The following is a 21779-nucleotide window of genomic DNA, read 5'->3' on the forward strand; positions in this document are numbered from 1 at the left end:
TAATAGTGAACAATAAATTAGACATGAGCTTGCAAAATCAGACTGCATAAACAAATATATCACCTGTCAGAGCAATGAGGCAACAGTCACTCTCTGTGCAGCTCTGGTGCAAATGTTGTCTTGTGTTCTGGGCATGATGTTTCCAGAAAGACATTGAGAAATTGGATGGAGCTCAGAGAAAAACAAAAATGATTTGGGATGGTGAGAATGACTTATGAGGAAAGCTTAAAAAAGACAAATATGTACAGCTTGTTTAAGTGATGACTAAGGTTGAAGGAGAGGAAACAGTCTACAAATAGTTGAGGGGTGTAAACACAAAAGAGGGAGAGACATTATTTAGTGTGGTATGTTGGAGTAGAAGTAAGAATAATAGGATGAAATTAAGGAAAGGGAAAATTACACTGAATAACAGAATAAATTTCTTGCAGTGATACGTATTAGTGTGGAATAGTTTCCCAAGGAAAATGATCAAAGCCCCAATCTTGGATCTTATAATATTAGGATTCTAGTTTTAAAAGTTTGTTGAATGTGATAATCCCTTTTAAAATTTCAGTGCTAAAAAATAAAGCTGTTACAGTCATTTAAAAACCTATCACTGACTGCATATATTATAATGGGTGTCAGAAGGGAAGGCAGGTTAGGACCAACAGCAGTGTGCTACTGGGGCACATCTTTCCCTGTTATTCTGAAGAAGCAGGGCCTAGAATTCCAATGGGTGCTTCAATGCTATCTCTCAATATTACACTTTCATAATGTGTGAGTGGTTACAGTAGCCCACACTTGTAAATGGGGGTAGACAGAGGCAGTCTCAGGTCAGGTCCTTTGAGGAAGCCTGCCTGGTTGGGGACAGTTGCAAAAATTGCAAAGGGAGGGTGGCGTGGATGAGATATTCTTGTAATATTGCACCCAAACAGGCTTAGAGTTGTACTATCTAGATTCTGACCCTTCCTGGTCGTCCAAGAGGTCCCCTGTTTGCCCATCTGGACTCTCCTGAATATCAGCACACTGTAAAACATGGATAATTAAAGTTGCTGAGGGAAACCAGGATGGGCCTGCTGGTAAGTGTGGCCCAGCTTGTGGAACTTGCCAAATCACCACTCTTGGCCAAGTTGGTTGACACTAGCAGGGAAAAGAATATAAGCAAGAAGAAGTCTGAAAGGTTCCATCATATCCAAAGGGGTAAAAATGAAGGGTGGATTTGATAAGCTTATTTTATACTGGTTTATAAAATGAACCCAGTCTTAAAAGCCTCAGGATGCACATGCAGTATTTAACCCAATTCTCTCTCCCTTTGGCAAAAGTCTGAGGAAATAGATTGGCCTTGTACCATGCCCTAAGATCAAACTCTGGCTCTGTGAACCAGAGAAGCAAACATTCCAGAGTCAAGGGCCCTCCTCCAAAACCCTTAGAAGTTGAGACAAAGGCAGAATGTAAAATCTGGGGATTGTTTACTTCAGCTCTAAACTGCTGGAGCAGTACATCTGAAGAAGGCAGACATTCTGAGCAGGGCTGGCTCTAGGGTTTTTGCCACCCCAAGCAGCAAAAAGAAAAAGAAAAGGAAAAAAAAAAAGAAAAAAAGACATGATCACGATCTGCTCTACCGCTGCCGCTTTAGTCTTCGGTGGCAATTCTGCGGCTGGTCCTTCGCTCCAAGAGGGAGCAAGGGACCCGCCGCGGAAGACCCGGACCTGCCGCCCCTCTCAGTTGGCCGCCCCAAGCACCTGCTTGCTGAGCTGGTGCCTGGAGCCGGCCCTGATTCTGAGACTCATGATCCAAGATACATAGGGCCATACAGTACAGAATTGCAATCAGAAGAGGTCTACAGTGTGTGAAATCTTTTGAATTCCTGCTACTAAAGTCTTAAGTGGTGTCAGAAGCCAAAAGCACTTTCCCCCCTTTCTGTACGTAAGTAAGACACTTGGGATAGATCTCTGGCTCTAGACTTTGCCATGGTTATTCATTCCACGGTAATCTTTAGACTGGTTTCTGCACTGTGCATGGGGATAACCTTGAAGATTACATGGATGCTTCAGCTGCTGTAGCACAAGGATTCTTATTAATTTGGCTGTATTAGTCCATTTAGGTGGTATTATGTTACACTAGACTAGAACTTCATTGAAGGCACTGGCTCTATTTACTTTTTTTCAAGCAGCCCTGCTATTTACTGGGATTCCTCATATAGAATAGGTAAAATTTACTTCTCTATAAGTGTAGACTCTCTCTACCTATATTTAAGCTTTTCATAACATCCCTTACGAAGTTTCTTAGTAAGAAATTGAGTATACGAAGTACTGTATGTTATTACACCTCTATATCTTGATCTTTTGATTGTATTTTTAAAGCATTGAAACAATTAAGACTTATAAGGACTATAATTGACCCCCTTCTTTTTTTAATTGAAAACTTTTTTGTTGTTGCTTAACCAAAGCACCCCCAAAACACCTGTAACCACTAATTTCTACAAACTTTGTTCCTTGATTGAATCATTTTGTGCCAAATGTCACCCAAACCCCAATAAATCTGGCAAGACCTAGAACTTTGGCAGTGCAAACAATGCTTTTTTGAAGGAAGAGATTTATGATTTACAAACAGCCTTATTTAATGTTCAGTTTTTTCATTATGCAGAACTGTTGGCACTGGGAAGGCAGTCCAAAGTGTGCCCTCTACATCACATGCCAGAGTCAGAAGCTTATTTCTAATGACTGAAATAAATACCAACTGGGTGGGGAAATTTCCATGCATTCTTTCCATTAAAGATCGTAAGATGAATGTTTGACCCTGATCCTTGCTTTTAACAGCCATCTCAGTTTCTTCTTTTCCTGGATGTGACCTAGAGTAACATGCAGCTGCATAATTTACACGCCACATTAACCCCTTGAGCACTACACCAGAAAATGCCTCTCATGCCAGTTGTTAAGCTCTTCTGCTGCAGCTTTATTTTATTTCTCTCCTATAATTTTTTCCACCCAATTTTTTCTTTAAAAGAGTATTCAGTGGTTCTGTGGTGCTCCCAGCCAATTTCACATTGTGCGTATGTGCTGACTAACACCCAGGGATGCATAAACTGTGAGTAGACTATAAAATTACCGTAAAAATGATCTTTAAAGGCTTCACTTTTACAAAATAAAATAGTGCAACAACAAAAAATTCCTCCCAGCAGGGGATAATCAGGAGAAACCATATTTAATTGTAACACTGTTGTAGGGAAATTGTATGGAGAAGTAAGCCTTCTTTTCAAGCATTTATAGATATGAAGAATTTAATTACCCTTTAGATTGAAACTCTTTTTTATTTTTATTTCTTCTTCCCAAAGATATTCTTTTGCAAAGTTTGGCAAAACTCCATTTGTCTAGTTTTTGATTATCCCAGCATGAAGAAGGAGTAAAAAAGGTATTTTTCCAACTCAAATATTTCAAATTGTTTTGTGCAGAGAATTATATAATCATACAAACTAAGATAAGAAAGATTTACAATATCTTGTTTATCCCCTCACCTGTGATGGATTGCACCCTACTATATATATTCTAATACCTTTGCCAGGTTTATTTTCAAAGACTCAGAAATGGGGATTCTTCTACCCTTCCGTAGGCAAATTATTCTAGTCTAATAAACCTAATAATTCCCAAAAATATGCCGTGTAAACATCCACCTTGCTTCACTGAGGAAAAGTGCTTTTCACATGTTAAAAAAATATGTATTTAATTTTCAGCTATTATGCAGGTGCAGTATGTGATTTTTCCTCTCAATATTTTTAATACAGTAAGATGAAAACATTCTAATACAGTGTGTATATCTGGACCACCACACTCTGAAATAAACAAGTGTTTATTTTAAAATGCATGTTGTGTATATAAATATCTATATCTCAGTTATATATTATACTCACATACATAACATATAGGTCAGTGGTTAGGGCACTAGATCAGAATCAGGAAACCAAGGTTTTGTTTCCAGTTCTGCCACTGATCTGCTCCTTGACCTAGGGATAGTTACTTTGCACTTTCACTGCTTGTGTTTCCCCAGTTACAAAATTGAGATTGAAATAATTACCTGGCTCTGTAAAGTGCTTTGAAATCTACAAATTAAGATTGCTATTTATTATTATATAAAATTGTGTAAAATCTTTTAACAAGAGCAACTTCAATGAAAATAAACTAAAGTATTGTTATGGTTGAGAATTTGAACAGAGCAACCAAAATATGTAAAGGCATGACTCCCACAGAAATTATAAGGTAGGTAATATTGTATGTATATACAGTTAGGGCATAGATGTAACATATACATGCAATGTGTCTGAGTTACAAATATTGTGGAAATCATGGCTTTACATGCCCTGACATTTGGGAGTTCAAATTCTCAGCCATAACACCATACTACAGTTGTTATTTTCATTTAATATTAGTAAAGCTTCATTAGAGATAATGCATTGTTTGCATTTTATCCAATCACTTCTGATACTTTGCTTTATTGATCAATGTGGTTTCTTTTCATTTTATCTTGACACTATAACAGTATATACATAGAACTGCAATGACTTTGCTTCATTTTGACATTGTAATATTCTCTATGTACACTTGCATTTACATCATCTTGAGACCTTTGGAATAACAATAAGTCTCATTAAAGCAAGCAGTGAAATAGGATATCACAAAAACATCACAAAAAGTAACTAGTATGAAATGTAGGTAGCAATTTATCAAACAAACATCCAATTGGCTCAAACATTGATTTTTCCAAATACATAATAATTTGTCTCTATAGCACTCCTTTCTCTCTCCTTTCTCTCTCACTCACTCTTTCCACCACTAAAAGAAGTGGGCTGAATAAAGATCCAAATTCCCTTGTTTGCCACTCTGAATGGCTTCATCTGCCTTCATTCACGGGTGCAGGAGAACTGGAACAATGAGTCTGTCCACTGCCCCAGTGAGTGCCCTGACAATTGGGATAGTTTATCATTCTCTTTCACTCTGATCCAGTGACTAATTATTTATACAAAGGGGAACAGTTTCAACAGGTGAGACTGAGAGCAATCCCCAACTGAGTAGTCTATATGCCAGTGGTTAGAGCACTCTCCAGGCAGGTGGGCCAATCCCTTCTCCATCTCAGGCAGAAGGAGAAATTGAACCCAGGTATCCTACATCTTGTGTGGGTACTCTCACCATTGGGCTTAAGATGATAAAGGGGGGAAGCAAGCAGCACCATCTCCTCCTCAGTTTATGCATCCTCTGAGTATGCCTACCAGTTTGGGCCACACAGGTGAGATAGGCAGGGGAACGCCCAGTTTGAGGATCCCACTGTGACATTACACCGCATACTCTTCATAGAATTATGGTTATGATATGAATATGGCATAACGAAGATATACTTTATGCAAGGTGGCTCATGTAAGATATCATTGGAAAGGTTATGATTTACTAAATCTGATTATCCAATGTGTATGCATGTATCATTTCTGTATCTGAAGTTAGGAATATTGACTATGTAACAATTACAACTGTGTGTGTACTTGGGGAAACGCCCACCAGACAGTAAGCAATCAGACATAATGGGCCATTAGAAAAAGACAATGAGTCTTTGAAGATGTGGATCTCCCCTCTGCCTGGTGTTCCTTCCTGTGGACATTGCAAATAAACCTGGTTTCATAGTTGCTTTGACACTGCAAGGTCAGGTGATAAGATCACCTGATACAAAATACCGCCTTGGACACTGCTGATACTTTTCCTCTGTAGGGGATAAAACAAAGGCTTCCCACCTCAGGTAAATCCTTTTTAAAGCAGGGGAGGGGGTTAATCTAGACTCTCCTTCGTTGCCTATCCCAGAAGAAAGTGTTGAAAATACCTGAAGAGACAAAGGAACTAACCTGAGGGGAAAGGCAGGGGTGAGTCCAGCCTGAGACATGCATCCAGTCTGTAAGAAGAAATAACTGGAACTCTAAGCTACAGAAACTCTGCAACTTGCCTAAAATAACATTTAGGGTGAGAAATTACTTCTTGAAACCAGTCTCTTTAAGATCTTAAACTTAGTATGCATGTTTTGTTTTGTTTTATTTGCTCAGTAATCTGCTTTGTTCTGTTTGCTATCCCTTATAGTCACTTAAAATCTGCCTTTTCTAGTTAATACATTTTGTTTTGTTTATTATTAAATCCTGTTTGTGCAATTTATAACTGGGGAGGCAAAAAGTTGTGCATATCTCTCTTCACATTGAGGGGGGAGGCAAATTTTTATGAGTCTGCACTGTGCAGATCTTTCTATACTGCAAGACAATATTATTTTGGGTTTATTGTCCCATGTGAGTGCTGAGTGAATCCTCTCACACAGAGATGACTTTAATCTGTGTCTGCACCTGGGTGTAGTCCTACCCGTGTGTGCTGCAAGAGGCCGGAGAGCCTAATTCAGCAAAACAGAGAGAGGGAATCCAGGCTGGTGGAGCAGGAGGGGCTCAGTGAAACCCCAGTACATCAGGTAGCATCTCAGAAGGTGGGGTTAATCTGTCACACCCATTGAGGCTTGGGTATGGGTCTAGGCGCAGGGGTGCCTGAGTTAGCTGTGCACATGCTCATTGGCAGATTCAGAAGTCCCAAGAGACTTTACCAGCTGACTTGTCGGCACCTAAGGATTTTAGGTGCCTACAGAGTTAGGTGACAGTTAAGTGGACATTTTTAGGATCTCAGTGGCACCTAAATGTTGGACTTCAGCATATCAGTCCTTTTGTTGTCTACTCTTTAGTCTATCTGGGTAAAGTTTGCAAAAGTACCTCTGTGACTTAATAGCCTTAGGCCTGGTCTACACTACAGGGTTAGGTCGAATTTAGCCACATTAGGTCGATTTAAAAATGAACGAGTCCACACAACCAACCCCATTCTGTTGACCTAAAGGGCTCTTAAAATCGACTTCTGTACTCCTCCCCAGCGAGGAGAGTAGCACTAAAATCGACTTTTCTGGGTCGAATTTGGGGTGGTGCGGATGCAAATCGATGGTATTGGCCTCCGGGAGCTATCCCAGAGTGCTCCATTGTGACCGCTCTGGACAGCACTTTGAACTCCAATGCACTAGCCAGGTACACAGGAAAAGCCCCGGGAACTTTTGAATTTTACTTCCTGTTTGATCAGCATGGTGAATTCAGCAGCACAGGTGACCATGCAGTCCCCCCAGAATTGTAGAGCATAGAATGTTTCTACGCTCCCCCTATCATCTCTGTCCCTGAGGTTATCGCAGATTAGAAGGCGAAAAAATCGCACTCACAATGACATGATTTCCGAGCTCATGCAGTTCTCCTGCACTGATAGGGCACAGCTTAATGCATGGAGGCATTCAGTGGAAGAGGCTAGGAAAGAATTAAGTGAGCACGAAGAATGGAGGCAGGACGCGATGCTGAGGCTAATGGGGGAGCAAACGAACATAATCAAGCATCTGTTGGAGTTGCAGGAAAGCCAACAAGAGCCCAGACGCCCACTGCATCCACTGTATAACTGCCTACTCTCCTCCCCATGTTCCATAGCCTCCTCACCCAGATGCCCAAGAATGCGGGGGGGGGGGGAGGCTCCGGGCACCCAGCCACTCCACTGCAAGGATGGCCTAAGTATCAGAAGGCTGTCATTCAAACAGTGTGGCTACAATAAGCAATGTGGCCTTGTCCTTTCCTCCTCCCCCACCCTACCTGGGCTACCTTGTCCATTATCTCATTTTTTTTTAATTAATAAAGAAAGAATGCATGGTTTCAGAACAATATTTACTGTATTTCGAAGGGGGGCGCGTGGTTGGCTTACAGGGAATTAAAATCAACAAAGGGGATGGGTTTGCATCAAGGAGAAACACACACAACTGTCACACCAAAGCCTGGCCAGTCATGAAACTGATTTTCAAAGCCTCTCTGCTGCGCAGCGCACCTTGCTGTGCTCTTTTAATCGCCCTGGTGTCTGGCGCAAAACGATTGTCTGCCGTTGCTTTCACGGAGGGAGGGGCGACTGATGACATATACCCAAACCACCCGTGACAATGTTTTTGCCCCATCAGGCATTGGGAGCTTAACCCAGAATTCCAATGGGTGGTGGAGACTGTGGGATAGCTACCCACAGTGCACCGCTCCATAAGTCGATGCTAGCCACAGTAGTGAGGATGCACTCCGCCAACTTAATGCGCTTAGTGAGGACATACACAATTGACTGTATAAAATCAATTTCTAAAACTCAACTTCTATAAAATCAACCTAATTTCATAGTGTAAACATACCCTAAGTCTCATTTTCAAAAGTGACTTAGGCACTGATGACCCTAAATCCCACTGACTTTGAATGAGACTTAGGCTTCTAAGTGCCAGACTTTAAAACATATGTAGGGGTCTAGAGATGCAGACAGGTGCCTAGTGAGATTTTCAGAGTACTTAGGTGCCTAATTCCCATTGAAATCAATGTTTCCTGATGGGAATTTTTTTTAAAATCACATAACGAAAGTGATGTTGGAGAACAAGTCAACATCCCTTCAAATTCCAATGCCTTCAGTGCATTGGAAATCACCTTGCAGTGGTTTGAAGGACAAGGAGCAATGCAGTGAACCATTTGGCAAATGCAATCTAGCTAGTGTAATTCCGAGATGCTCAGTTTTGTGAACTTTTCAATTTTATGAACTCCTCAATCCCAATTAATTTGTAAAATAGGGGCTCTATTGTATTTAACATCTATATTGTTGTACTATACAGAGCCCTCAAACAAAATGGGATACATCATGGTTGGCACTGTACAAACATAGGCATTGATTTAACACAGCCCTTATGCATATGCATAACTGTGATGGGTGTACCAACCCCACAAGGTGAGGTGAGGCTTAAGGAGTTGCTCTGGATGCAGGAAGCCACATCCCCTCGTTCCTTCAGAGCATGCTCCCAGTGGAGGGAGAATTCAAAAGGAGCAACTCAGCTCAGTCTGGATGTATCAAGCAGGAGAAGAGTTGGGTGCTGCAGCCTCCTGTAGAGAAGCTGCTGGGGCTCCAAGTGATTGGGACTGCACTGCATAGTCAAGCCACCGCAGGCCTTTCAACTGCAGCGGCCAAGGATGACAAGCCATTGCCGAAAGGGGAAGACACTCTGGAGAATGACCCAAGAGGACTCCAAAGGGGACACTAAGACAGAGGGGTGGCACAGATGGAGGAACAGAAGCAGGGGTAGGAAGTGACCCAGGGAACCGGCATAAGGGCATCTGCCCCAGGCCATGTATTGGAACCATTATTTTGAAGGGCCCTGGTTTGGAATCCAGTGGAGCAGGGTGGGCTTGGGTTCCTCAACCCCAGTCACAGACTCTGACCATTGGGTGACTGCCACTGATCCTAGCCAGTAGGCAAGGCAGCCACAGACTCTCACTGGGGGTGACATTACCACTGACTCTAGCTGCTAGGCGAGGCACCAACAGACTTTTGCCTTTGGGTGACTTTGCCTCTGATCCTGCTGCTAGGTAAGATGGCCACAGTTGTGGAGTGATCTTGCCACTGATTCTAGCCACTAGGCAAGATGGCCAGAGACTCTCACCTTTGGAGAACACTTCCACCGATGCTAGCCACTAGGCAAGGCAGCCACTGACTCTTGCCACTGGGTGAAATAGCCTGGAGTATCGCCACTAGGCAGTATTGCTGCCCTTGGGTACAAAACCCCATGACAATAACTTTAAGCATATGAGAGGAGCTAGCGAACAGGAGCGGCTAATAGGGGAGTTTTGTGAGGGACTTCTCCAGATGAAGGAGGAGCAGTTATGTGACCCTTGGGATAAGTTTATTGTCTGGTGTGTGTGTGTTTGTGTTTGTTGTGGTGTGCTTGGTGCTGGACTGAAATATACTGTGTATTCTGTTTGTTTGGGGGACTGTGTGCTGAGAGTAGGGGTGCTGAGCTTAGCAGTCTGCTAGGCAAGGCTGAGAGCTGACAACTTCTTAATGAGGCTTTGATCCCTAAGCCCTTTAGCACCCATCAACCTTTAACCAGGAGGCAGGGCTACTCAGGAAGAACGGGGCTTTAGAAAGTCCACTCCTAAGTGACCAGAGGAGCTAGCACACAGGAGCAGCTAACAGGGGAGTTTTGTGAGGGAGTTGAGAGGGGGGAATGGGAGAGTGGGGGGCTAGACAAACTTAACATTCCATAAATTTCTTTAAACTTAAACACCCCAAAAAAACACCCCCTGATAAAAACAAAACAAAAACAAAGAAATGAGCTGCAGGAGTAAAAAGATAATGCAGGCAGAAGTCCAGCAACAGACTGGGGGCTACCCAGTTTATTGCACCCAATGCAGCATGTATGATTACCTGCCCTATGGGCAGGTGGCGTATGTGTGCATTTGGTGCAAGGAGCTGCTGGCCCTCAGAGACCATATACAAGCTTTGGAGACCAGGCTGGCTGAGCTGGAGGAGCTAACGGAGACAGAGAGGTACATAGATGAGACTTTCCAGGACACAGTAGAATGGTCCCACCCCTAGTCTGACAGCCTCTGTGCTGTTGAGGAGGATGAAAGCCTCATGGAAGGAGAACATCCAACTGGAGCAGAAGGAAACAATCCCATAGTTGGGACCCTCCTTCCAGATGATGATGTGGTATCCTCTCCCACTGAGGATACCTCTCCAGGGGAGAGAACTCCAGTTATTAGGAAGAGACAGGTATTAGTAATGGGTGAGTTGATCATTAGAAACATAGATAGATGGATTTGTGATGACCGGGAGAACCACATGGTGACTTGACTGCCTGGTGCGAAGGTTGCGGATCTCTCGAGATATCTAGATAGACTTATGTGTAGTGCTGGGGAGGAGCCGGTGGTCACGGTACATGTAGGTACCAATGACATAAGGAAGGATAGAAGAGAGGTCCCAGAGGCCAAATTTAGGCTGCTAGGTAAGAGATTGAAGTCCAGGATCTCCATGGTAGCATTCTCTGAAATGCTTCCAGTTTCACGTGCAGGGCCAGTTAGACAGGCAGAACTGCAGGGTCTCAATGTGTGGATGAGACGATTGTGTAGGGAGGAGGGGTTTAGATTTATTAGGAACTGGGGAAACTTTTGGGAGACAGGGGAGCCTATACAGGAAGATGGGCTCCACCTAAACCAAAATGGAACTAGATTGCTGGCACTTAAAATTTAAAAGGTCATAAAGCAGTTTTTAAACTAAGGGCTGGGGGAAAGCTGACAGGTGTGGAGGAGCATGTGGTTCAGACAGAGACATCCCTTAGGGAAGGATCTACTAATGGAGATTCTCTGTGTCCTAGTAAGGAGGAGAGCATGGAAGATAAAATACAGGTAGGATCTGATGAGAAACAGTCAAATGAAAAAAAGTCTAATTCAATTACATCGTGTAATGGGAGACAGCTAAAAAGTGACAAGTTTTTAAAGTGCTTATATACCAATGCTAGAAGTCTAAATAATAAGATGGGTGAACTAGAGTGCCTCATATTAAATGAGGATATTGATATAATAGGCATCACAAAACTTGGTGGAATGAGAATAATCAATGGGACACAGTAATACCAGGGTACAAAATATATTGGAAGGATAGAACAGGTTGTGCTGGTTGGGGAGTGGCACTATATGTGAAAGAAAGCGTAAAATCAAAGGAAGTAAAAATCTTGAATGAACCAAACTGTACCATAGAATCTCTATGGACAGTAATTCCATGATTTAATCGTAAGAATATAGCAGTAGGGATATATTACCGACCACCTGACCAGGATGGTGATAGTGACTGTGAAATGCTCAGGGAGATTAGAGAGGCTATTAAAATAAAAAACTCAATAATAATGGGGATTTTCAACTATCCCCATATTGACTGGGTACATATCACCTCAGGACGGGATGCAGAGATAAAGTTTCTTGACACCTTAAATGACTGTTTCTTGGAGCAGCTAGTTCTGAAACCCACAAGAGGAGAGGCAATTTTTGATTTAGTCCTAAATGGAGCACTAGATCAGGTTCACGAGGTGAATATAGCTGGACAGCTTGGTAATAGTGACCATAATATAGTTAAATTTAACATTCCTGTGGCAAGGAAAATACCACAGCAGTCCGACACTGTAGCATTTAATTTCAGAAAGGGGAACTACACAAAAATGAGAAAGTTAAACAGAAATTAAAAGGTACAACACCAAAAGTAAAATCCCTGCAAGTTGCATAGAAACTTTTTAAATACACCACAATAGAGACTCAACTTAAATGTATACCCCACATTAAAAAAACATAGTAAGAGAATCAAAAAAGAGCCACCATGGCTAAACAACAAAGTAAAAGAAGCAGTGAGAGGCAAAAAGGCATCCTTTAAAAAATAGAAGTTAAATCCTAGTGAGGAAAATAGAAAGGAACATAAACTCAGGCAAATGAAGTGTAAAAATATAATCAGGAAGGCCAAAAAAAAAAATTTTTTTTTAAATACATCTAGCCAAAGACTCAAAAAGTAATAGGATTTTTTTTTTTTTTTAAGAACATCAGAAGCAGGAAGCCTGCTAAACAACCAGTGGGGCCACTGGACGATAGAGATGCTAAAGAAGCACTCAAGGTAGTATGATAAGGCCATTGCAGAGAAACTAAATGAAGTATTTGCATCAGTCTTCACAGTTGAGGATGTGAGAGAGATTCCCAAACCTGAGACTTTTTTTTTAGGTGACAAATCTGAGGAACTGTCCCAGATTGAGGTGTCATTAGAGGAGGTTTTGGAACAAATTGATAAACTAAACAGTAATAAGTCACCAGGACCAGATGGTATTCACCCAAGAGTTCTGAAGGAACTCAAATGTGAAATTGCAGGACTACTAACTGTAGTCAGTAACCTATCATTTAAATCAGTTTCTGTACCAAATGACTGGAGGATAGCTAATGTGATGCCAATTTTTAAAAAGGGCTCCAGAGTTGACCCCAACATTTACAGGCTGGTAAGCCTGACTTCAGTACTGGGCAAACTGATAGAAACTGTAGTAAAGAACAATATTGTCAGACACATAGATGAACATAATTTGTTGGGGAATAGTCAACATGGTTTTTGTAAAGGGAATCATGCCTCACCAATCTACTAGAATTCTTTGAGGGGATCAACAAGCATGTGGACAAGGGGATCCACTGGATTTAGTGTATTTAGATTTTCAGAAAGCCTTTGACAAGGCTCTTAAGCAAAGTAAGCAGTCATGGGATAAGAGGGAAAGTGCTCTCTTTGGTAACTGGATTAAAAGATAGGAAACAAAGGCTAGGAATAAATGGTCGGTTTTCAGAATGGAGAGAAGTAAATAGTGGTGTCCTCCAGGGGTCTGTACTGGGTCCAGTCCTATTTAACATATTCATAAATGATCTGCAGAAAGGGGTAAACAGTGAGGTGGCAAAATTTGCAGATGATACAAAACTACTCAAGACAGTTAAGTCCCAGTCAGACTGCGAAGCGCTACAATAAGATCTCTCAAAACTGGGTGACTGGGCAACAAAATGGCAGATGAAATTCAGTGTTGATAAATGCAAAATAATGCACATTGGAAAACATAATCCCAATTATACATATAAAATTATGGGGTCTAAATTAGCTGTTACCACTCAAGAAAGAGATCTTGGAGTCATTGTGGATAGTTCTCTGAAAACAGCCGCTCAATATGCAGCAGCAGTCAAAAAAATGAACAGAATATTGGGAATAATTAAGAAAAATCATTAGAGGTCTATAAAATCATGACTGATATGGAGAAAGTAAACAAGGAAGTGTTATTTATTCCTTCCCATAACACAAGAACTAGGGGTCACCAAATGAAATTAATAGGCAGCAGGTTTAAAATAAATAAAAGGAAGTATTTTTTCACACAACGTACAGTCAACATGTGGAACTCCTTGCCAGAAGATGTTGTGAAGTCCAAGACTATAACAGAGTTCAAAAAAGAGCTAGATAAAATATGCAGGATAGGTCCGTCAATGGCTATTAACCAGGATGGGCAAGGATGGTATCCCTAGCCTCTGTTTGCCAGAAGCTGGGAATGGGCGACAGGGGATGGATCACTTGATGATTACCTGTTTTGTTCATTCCCTCTGGGGCACCTGGCATTGGCCACTGTCGGAAGACAGGATACTGGGCGAGATGGACCTTTGGTCTGACCTAGTATGGCCGTTCCTATGTTCTTAAGAGTAGTCCCATTGATTTAAGTTGGACTACACACATGCTTAGACCCAAATCCTCAAGGTATTTAGGTGCCTAACTTCCACTGATCTGAATGGGAGTAAGGAGCCTACATACATCCGGGAATCTGGGCCAAAGTGCTCTGCTGGATTGAGCCCACAGTGAAAGACTGTCCTAACCCCAAACAGCTTACAATGTAAGAGAGCTAAATGTTATTACTGTGTATCTCTTTACAACCTCTCCAGAAGTCTCAGCAGAAGCCAAGCCCTGTCCTGTTGAGTCAGGAGGGTCAGATCAAATTGAGATTTGGAGTGGGCAGGGAGTGGGGAGGAGAATAATGGCACAAATACGAGCAGAGCTATGCCAATATTGAGCACTTTTGAAAATCCCCTCCTAAGGGCTGAAGCAGAACTGATATGATGCATTAGCTCTGCACTGGAGTGAATTTCACTGTGTGAACATTCCGAACACTGCATGGAGCTAATTGCATGCAGTCTTCCTTAAGCTATATGCAACAGGATCATATTCTATAACAAAGAATATATATTAGATCTAAGGGCCAGATTTTCAAAAGTACCCAGCATGCAGCAATTCCCATTCTTTGCAATGAGAGCTGCTGGCTGCTGAGCAGTTTTAAATCTCTCTCCCCCAGTTGTGGGTGCTGTGGAAATTGAGCAAAGCTGGCCCTAGAATGTGCAGTTTTGAAAGTGCATTTTTTTTTAAACAAGGCAGGCCATAAAAAAGTAGAAAATAGAAAATCCACCATTTTTGCTTTATGAAGATATCAAAAGAGTACAATTCCAAAATACACAGTGCTGAACATTTTCATTTGATTCCATTCCAAGATTGTGAAGTAGGATTAAAGTTACCTTTCTGCTAAATATTCTGCCTTCCTTTCTGCCAAACATTTTTTTCTAATCACATTACTTTACTCTGATTTACACGAGTTTTAGCTTCAAGAATCAATGGCCATTGCTGAATGCAAATAGGCACACAGGAAAATTATATTAAGTTTGCACAATTGATCTTTCATCATTTAAAAATGTACCTTTTAAAATTTCTTGTAATGTCAGCCTGAAATACTTCCAGCGCTGAGTGTCATCAAGTGGAGCAGGGTCACTCTGGGAAAACCCATTCTCAGTGATGTAAATTATAGGATTATTATATGTATCCTAGAACAAGAGAGCAGAAATTTTATTCAGAACAGATGTAAGAAAACCCATAAAATCAGGTGCATTAGCCTCTATCTTCTCTAAGCTACAACCCAAAACTAGTTTTCATCAAATTGTACTGACCCTATTAACTTAATTTTCCATGTGCTGACCTTTCATGACTAACAGTGGAAAAGCAAAACTGTGCAAATATCCATGAAGACAGTGAAATGACTTATTTTAATAAGAATACAAAAATATCTTTCCTGCATTAGCATCTGCGTAGTGTCACTGCTCCTTAACCCTTTGATACTAGCAGTCACAGCATGTCCCATTGTCAGCAATGAGTTGCATGCCAGGAAAACCTGACTGCTGGTATCCAAAAGATCATTTCTGAAGTTCAACAGATGATAGAACACTCACGTATCATTTCAAATTGTAACTCAGGCTCAATATGAGTTTTCAAGTATAATAGCAACAACAAAAAAAACTCAAAGTCTTCAACGCTCTCAGTGGTTATGATGCAAAAATGAAACAAAGAATCCCAAGTCAACTTGTTTACACTCTTGCATGGTGCCTTTTGCTACCGCATGTGTGTGCCTCCCAATAACTAAGTCACCCATATTGCACTGTACAAATCCTTTTCCTTGGTGGTGGTTAGCTAACTAAAAATCTGGATGATCAAGTTAGCCTCATGCCATACCTTGATATATTTCAGTAATCTACGTAAACCCCAGGGAACTACAGCCAGCCATGAGCTGCCAGCAGCAAAAGGCCAGGAATGGTCCATTATTTGTTCAGCTTCTCTGTCCCCAGAAACACTTGGTTCACTGCGTATATTTTCTTGGTGCTTTACTTTGCGAGTAGTATAATAATTTAGGGCAAAAAAGTCAGCAGTTCCCTTGATCATCTTCTTTTCTTCCTCAGTAAATTCTGGAAGCCTTGATGATAGGTAGCCTTGCTTTGTACTCATTACAGAGATCTGGGATTTCATGATGGCTGGATAGTCACCACTAATAAATATGGGTTCAGCAAACCAGTCTAAGCAAAAAGCCATATATCTTTTAGTAGCTTCTTGGTCTGCCAGACAAGTTGAATCTAGGGGTTCCGCCCAATCTGAGTTTAGAGCTATAGACACAAGCCCGTGTTGCTTTTTTCTAAATAACAAATCATAACTGTGCCAGGCTTTAGCATGAGCCTTTATCATGTTATGAGCTGTCCGATAAGCTCCAATACCAGGTTCCATTATTCCTGGAGCCACAATGCCTTTTTCATAGCCATCTTTAGCAACAACATAAGGCTCATTAATAGTGACCCACAGTTTCACTCGGTTTCCAAATGTTCTGAAGCAAAACTGTGCATAGTTGTCAAAGACCTCAGTGATTGCATCAGAGCTCCAGCCACCTTGATCTTCTAAATGTTGAGGTAAATCAAAGTGATATAATGTCACCATGGGTACAATGCCATTTGCCAACAGGTCATCAATAATCTTGTCATAGTAATCAACTCCTGAAAAAGTTAAAAGAAAAAAGGTTGGGTTCATATTTTATTACCTTAAAAATGCAGAAACCTCACTTACAAATAATAATGTTATTACCACAGCATTGTTTTTCTCTGTCTCTGTATTATGTATCATCTCAAAGGTGTATGCTAAATCTATTTTAAAACGGTAGGGACAGATTTTCAGAAGTTGTGTGCACCCAACTGCAGCTATTTAGGCACCAAAAGGGACCATGTTTTCAGAAGTAATCAGTGCACAGGAGCTTCCACTGAGAACAGTGGGAGCTGCTGGATGCTTATCACATTTGAAAATTTGGTCTCTTCATTTAGTGGCTGAATGGGAGCTAAGCTCTCAAAAGTCTGGCCCTAAATGTGGGAGCTGAGCTCTTTTGAAAAGTGTACTCCCAATGTATAGTTTGATCAATACCAAAGCTAGGTCTAATGGAGGGATTTTTCTCCCGGAGAACTGTACAGCCACTAAAAAGCAAGCAATATTCACCAAGATCAAGGCACGTTGTAACCGGTTTGCATTTTATGATTTGCACCTGGTCAGTAGGGTGAGCCACATGTTGGATGGTGGGCCTTGCTATTTTTATCCCTGACTTTCTCAACTCCAGTTTAGCCAATTGCAATGAATTCTACAATTTACAAGTATCTGGAGACTGAAGCTGGGACAGCATGCAGCAGTTCCCTCTCTAGCTTGGTCATCTTGTCAGGCCTATCTGACATTTGGTGTTTTTCATTGGTTACTATTGGTCTCTAGATGGTCTTGGTCTTGAGCTACCACACTTGGGACTAGCCCACTTGAGAGTCTAACTCCCTCCTTGTGACACTGCCACAGCTGCAGACAGCAGAGGCACTCAAGCTAGATCCCTCTGGTTATAAAAGAGATGGGACAGACAGTTTGTCATTCGCTATGAGGATCCTGGCACTCTGAACCTTTCCCCCACCACTGAACTCGCCTGAACTTGATCACCTGGGAAGGCAACAAAAGGCATTTATTTGACAGGCTTTTGGGGGCAAAGCTTGAGAGGATATTTCTGGAGGGTGAATGGGGATTTTCAGTTACTGGGCTTTATCAGCTGGCTAAGTTAACATGTCTCCTGTATCATTATTTTTATGCAAATGGGTGGTCATTGTAAATTAAAGTTGCTGCCCAGGCACTTGGTGCTTTTGTATGGGCATTTTTTTTTAATTTTGTTTAAATATAAATAAATAAAACGAAATAGATTTTTTTTAAGCCTCCTTAGAATGCTGGGTCTTGCATCATATGCAAAATATGGTGTTACTTTTTCAGACGTGGGCTAACAGTTAGCTTGCTCCTTCACAAGAACCATCTGACTTTAGACTTTCCCAATTGCATTCCTACTAATAATATGAACTTTTAATTATTATTTATATTACAGTTAAACTGAAAGCGTCCAGTCAGGACAGAGGGTGCCTTATGCGGGTGCCATAGAGGCAAAAGGCAAAACTTGCCTCAGAGACTTGGATTCACTTTTGAAAATTGCCTAAGTGACTTAGGAACTGGTGTGCCATTTTCAAAAGTGGTTTAGGCACTTACGTGTCATTAAGACATAAGCTCCTAAATCTCTTTTGAAAATGGGACTTAGGCCCTGGGACAAGACTTGACAGTTTGAAGACTTGAACACAATGGAGGAAAGGAGCAGACAACAATAAGGTTGCATATATTAGCTAAGTATATGATTTGGAAACTTCATAGAGTTTTGTTTTGTTTTTAATATAGTAACGAGATGTTAATGAATCACTAACAGGCCACCTGTATTAGTGAGTGAACGGGTTGGTACTATGCTAACTACTTCTTTGCACCGGTTTTTCGGCATCAATGTGTGCTAACGTTTAAAAAAAATGCAGACACAGATGCCCTGGTCTACATTGTCATTGTCAGTGTTAGCCCTTAAAATTATCCTGCTTTCACAGTTGTACGATATGGTTGGTCTTGTCTCAAGGATTCTACTCATACTGTTTTTTAATCCAACGTCTGATGCAACAATAAACTCAGAACCCCAGACTTAGTGTGCATCTTCTTGCAAGCAGACCAGTGCCTGCACATCCACTATCACAGCAAGATTTGATGGGCTTGTTTACAATAAGCTTGGCAGGCAGATTGTTTTTCCTCTCTAGCTGCAACCCCATAAGAATTTGGGGAGATGCATGTGTCTGTCTGGGGGCAGAAGTCATCAAAATGTTCCTTTAATTCTTGAAAAAATAATTTCAAAGTTCAAATTTACAATCAATTAGGGCCAGATTGTGAATCCTTTACTCCCATTGGTGACAGTGACTCACATGGCTTCAACGGGGCTATTCATGTGGGTCTCTCTGGTGGGAGTAAGAGTTTTCTACATCTAGCCCTTAGTTGGCAAAACAGAAGTCCTTTGCTGGTACAGCATCCTCTTTTTAACACCGACAGCAAAACTCCCTAGAAATTGATAAGAGGTGGCCTTTGTAATTTTACAGATTACTCAGTAGAATTTGGGAAATTTAAAAGCGATCAAATATCCATTTTCCAGATTTCAATTAATTATTGAAAACAGCTTATAATCTTGTGTGATCCAGAAAGAGAAATGCAGCTATATCACTGGAAATCATCGGTGTCATAAAAATATCTGGTGACCTGATAATGCTAAAACTAGGATGACTCCATTTTTACATTTGTACCTATGGATCAGTTAAAAGAGCAAAGAAGGGCAGCATATAGAGTTCTGGCAATTTGTGTGTATGTGTTCGAAGGAGTGACCACATCTTTGGGGTGTTCTAGTAAGGACCAATTAGCAGCAGGAGATGGGGAGGAAAATGCACTTCATATCACCAGCTAGATGGGAAAGGAATAGGTTAAGGCCCTGAGGAGAGTCAGAGTGCGTCACTGGAGCTGGTATTGATTGCCATGTGATTCTGAGATTGGGGGTGGTACCCATTCTGCTAGGGATATAGGCCCCATTTCTCTCTTTTTTCTGCCTCCTTCTCTCCTGATCCTACTCTAATGTTGAAGTCAGGCACGGAAGAGAATTATGTTCTGGGTCCAATAAACCACACACGCTGTCTGCCAGTTCTGGCTCTCTCCTCACTGCAATCTGCCATTCTGCAGCTAATACACAACACTCCTTGGAGAACACAGGGCATAGAGAATTGTAAAACAAAACAAAAACCAGCCACTACATAAAAAACAAAATAAACTCACAGTAGGTTTAAACCTGACATTAGATAGGAGTAAAACCCCTACAACATTGCTCCTTTAGAAGAAAACCCCCTTACAATTGGAAAACAAATGTTAAAGGTTTTTCCAAATGTCCCATGTTTTAGGTGTGAAATTGGTAGTGAATCAGTTTGTGTGAATGGTTTTTATTTAAAAGGACATTGCTTTAAGGTTTCTAATTCTTCACATGCTCTTTGTAGAAATGTTTATACAGAAGATAGTGGCCTTTCCATGATATGCAGCTACAATTGCTTCAACAGATCACTGCACAGGACAAGTGAGCTCCTGCCTAATGAAACGCCCATCCAGTGCCCTTTCGCTAAATGTAAAGTTCATAAAATTAATCAGGCAGCTGTTTAAAAGAGGGATCAAGTGAACATTTTCAAAAATGTTAGTTGAATTTGGTCAAAATGTGGTTAGCTTTTTTTCTTACCAACTCTATCTTCCACTCTCTCTTCTAAATAACAAAGCCTGTTCAACAGGCAGCTCTGTGGCATATGAATAGCGCCTGCAGTGCTACCTGAAATATATTTCTGGGGGGGAAAAACTAAGGATACTCAGTCAAATTTAATTTCCATACACCACGAAAAGCATCCAAACTAAAGGGCGAATCCTGCCCCGTGGCACAGGCTTCATGCTTAGAAATTCTGGTGGTGGTGGGAAGGAATCTTCCCATCCCTTTCCCATTCAGCTGGTGATGAAGTGCATTTTCCACCCCTCCTCCTGCTGCCAAATTGGTCCTTATTAGAACACCCCAAAGATGTGGTTTCTCCTCGGATGGCTGGAGTTACTCCTGCATCATGCTGTGAAGAAGGAAATGGCTGGTTGGTCTGCTGTCTATGGATGCATGAACCCACTCTCATGGCTCCTGCATGTCCACCATCTCCTTATGGCAGAAGCTGTGATCTGCAGAATGCAAGAGGTGAATAGTGGTCTGCATGGGCAACCCAAATTCTGCAACCTGAACACTCTTAGCAGAACATTATTGGTTCTGTGTGTATGGATCTGCACAGCCCTGGAGTGGGGAATTTGCTAATAAATTTCCCCCCTCATTCTATTTCTAGCCCTTCCCTGTCTTGAACTGGGAGAGGAAAGAACACCCACGGTGAAGGCTGCCCCAAGAGCACAAAGATTGACATCTTCCCAGAAGGAGTGGGGAGTCCAGGTAGCAACAAGAAAGGGGTGAGGAACGCTTGAGACACAGCTATCATCCAATTCTATTTCCTTTTTGTTTTGTTAGGGACGTTTTCCTTCTGCTGATGGCTGTTTGTTCAGACCCCGCCTCTGACTCTGTTCCTCACAGTCTCTCTGATGTAGCTTCACTCCCCCTAGTCTTCGCATTCTCCTCCAATCCTCCTCACCCTGTTTCCTTTTCCTATGCACTTAATATTGCCTTTCCCGTCCTTTGCTTATTAACTCAGCCATGACCTTTTCCCCTTGCCGATTCTCTCTGAAATTAAAAAAAGAACAAATGTGGAACCAACATATTGCCAACCATCAATTTGATCAGTCTTTGTATATGTTGCATCTCTTTTCTCCCACCCTATTCCTGTCCTGCCGTCTTACACTATATAGTCTCCTTGGAGCTCTTTTGTAGTCTCTTTTTCTCATGTGTGTTTGTACAGCATCTAGCACAATGCCTACCCTGTCCTGAATGAACCTACAGCCATTACTGGAAAACAAATAATAAAAATGAACTGTGAGATCCCCTCTCATTGGCCAGCTAAGGCGTATATTGCTTGAGTACCTTCAGAAAAGTCTGTCCTACTTAGACAATGTATGCTATTCAGTGTGCAATTCAGAATGTCAGTAGATTAT

At 41.5% G+C, this 21779-nt stretch overlaps 1 protein-coding gene across 4 annotated transcripts in view; it reads right to left on the reverse strand.

Annotated features, from left to right (window-relative positions):
* Window positions 1-21779, reverse strand: part of LOC117877571 (cytosolic beta-glucosidase-like) — a 143419-nt gene that overhangs the window by 70991 nt on the left and 50649 nt on the right. For all 4 annotated transcript variants that reach the window (XM_034770694.1, XM_034770693.1, XM_034770692.1 and 1 more), the window contains 2 exons: window positions 15951-16756; window positions 15145-15268 (listed from right to left, as the gene is read on the reverse strand). In XM_034770694.1, coding sequence (XP_034626585.1) covers window positions 15145-15268; window positions 15951-16756 — 930 coding nt within the window. The remainder of the gene's footprint in view (window positions 1-15144; window positions 15269-15950; window positions 16757-21779) is intronic.

This window comes from Trachemys scripta, chromosome 5 (genome assembly GCF_013100865.1).
Source record: "Trachemys scripta elegans isolate TJP31775 chromosome 5, CAS_Tse_1.0, whole genome shotgun sequence".
NCBI classification, from domain to species: Eukaryota; Metazoa; Chordata; order Testudines; family Emydidae; genus Trachemys; species Trachemys scripta.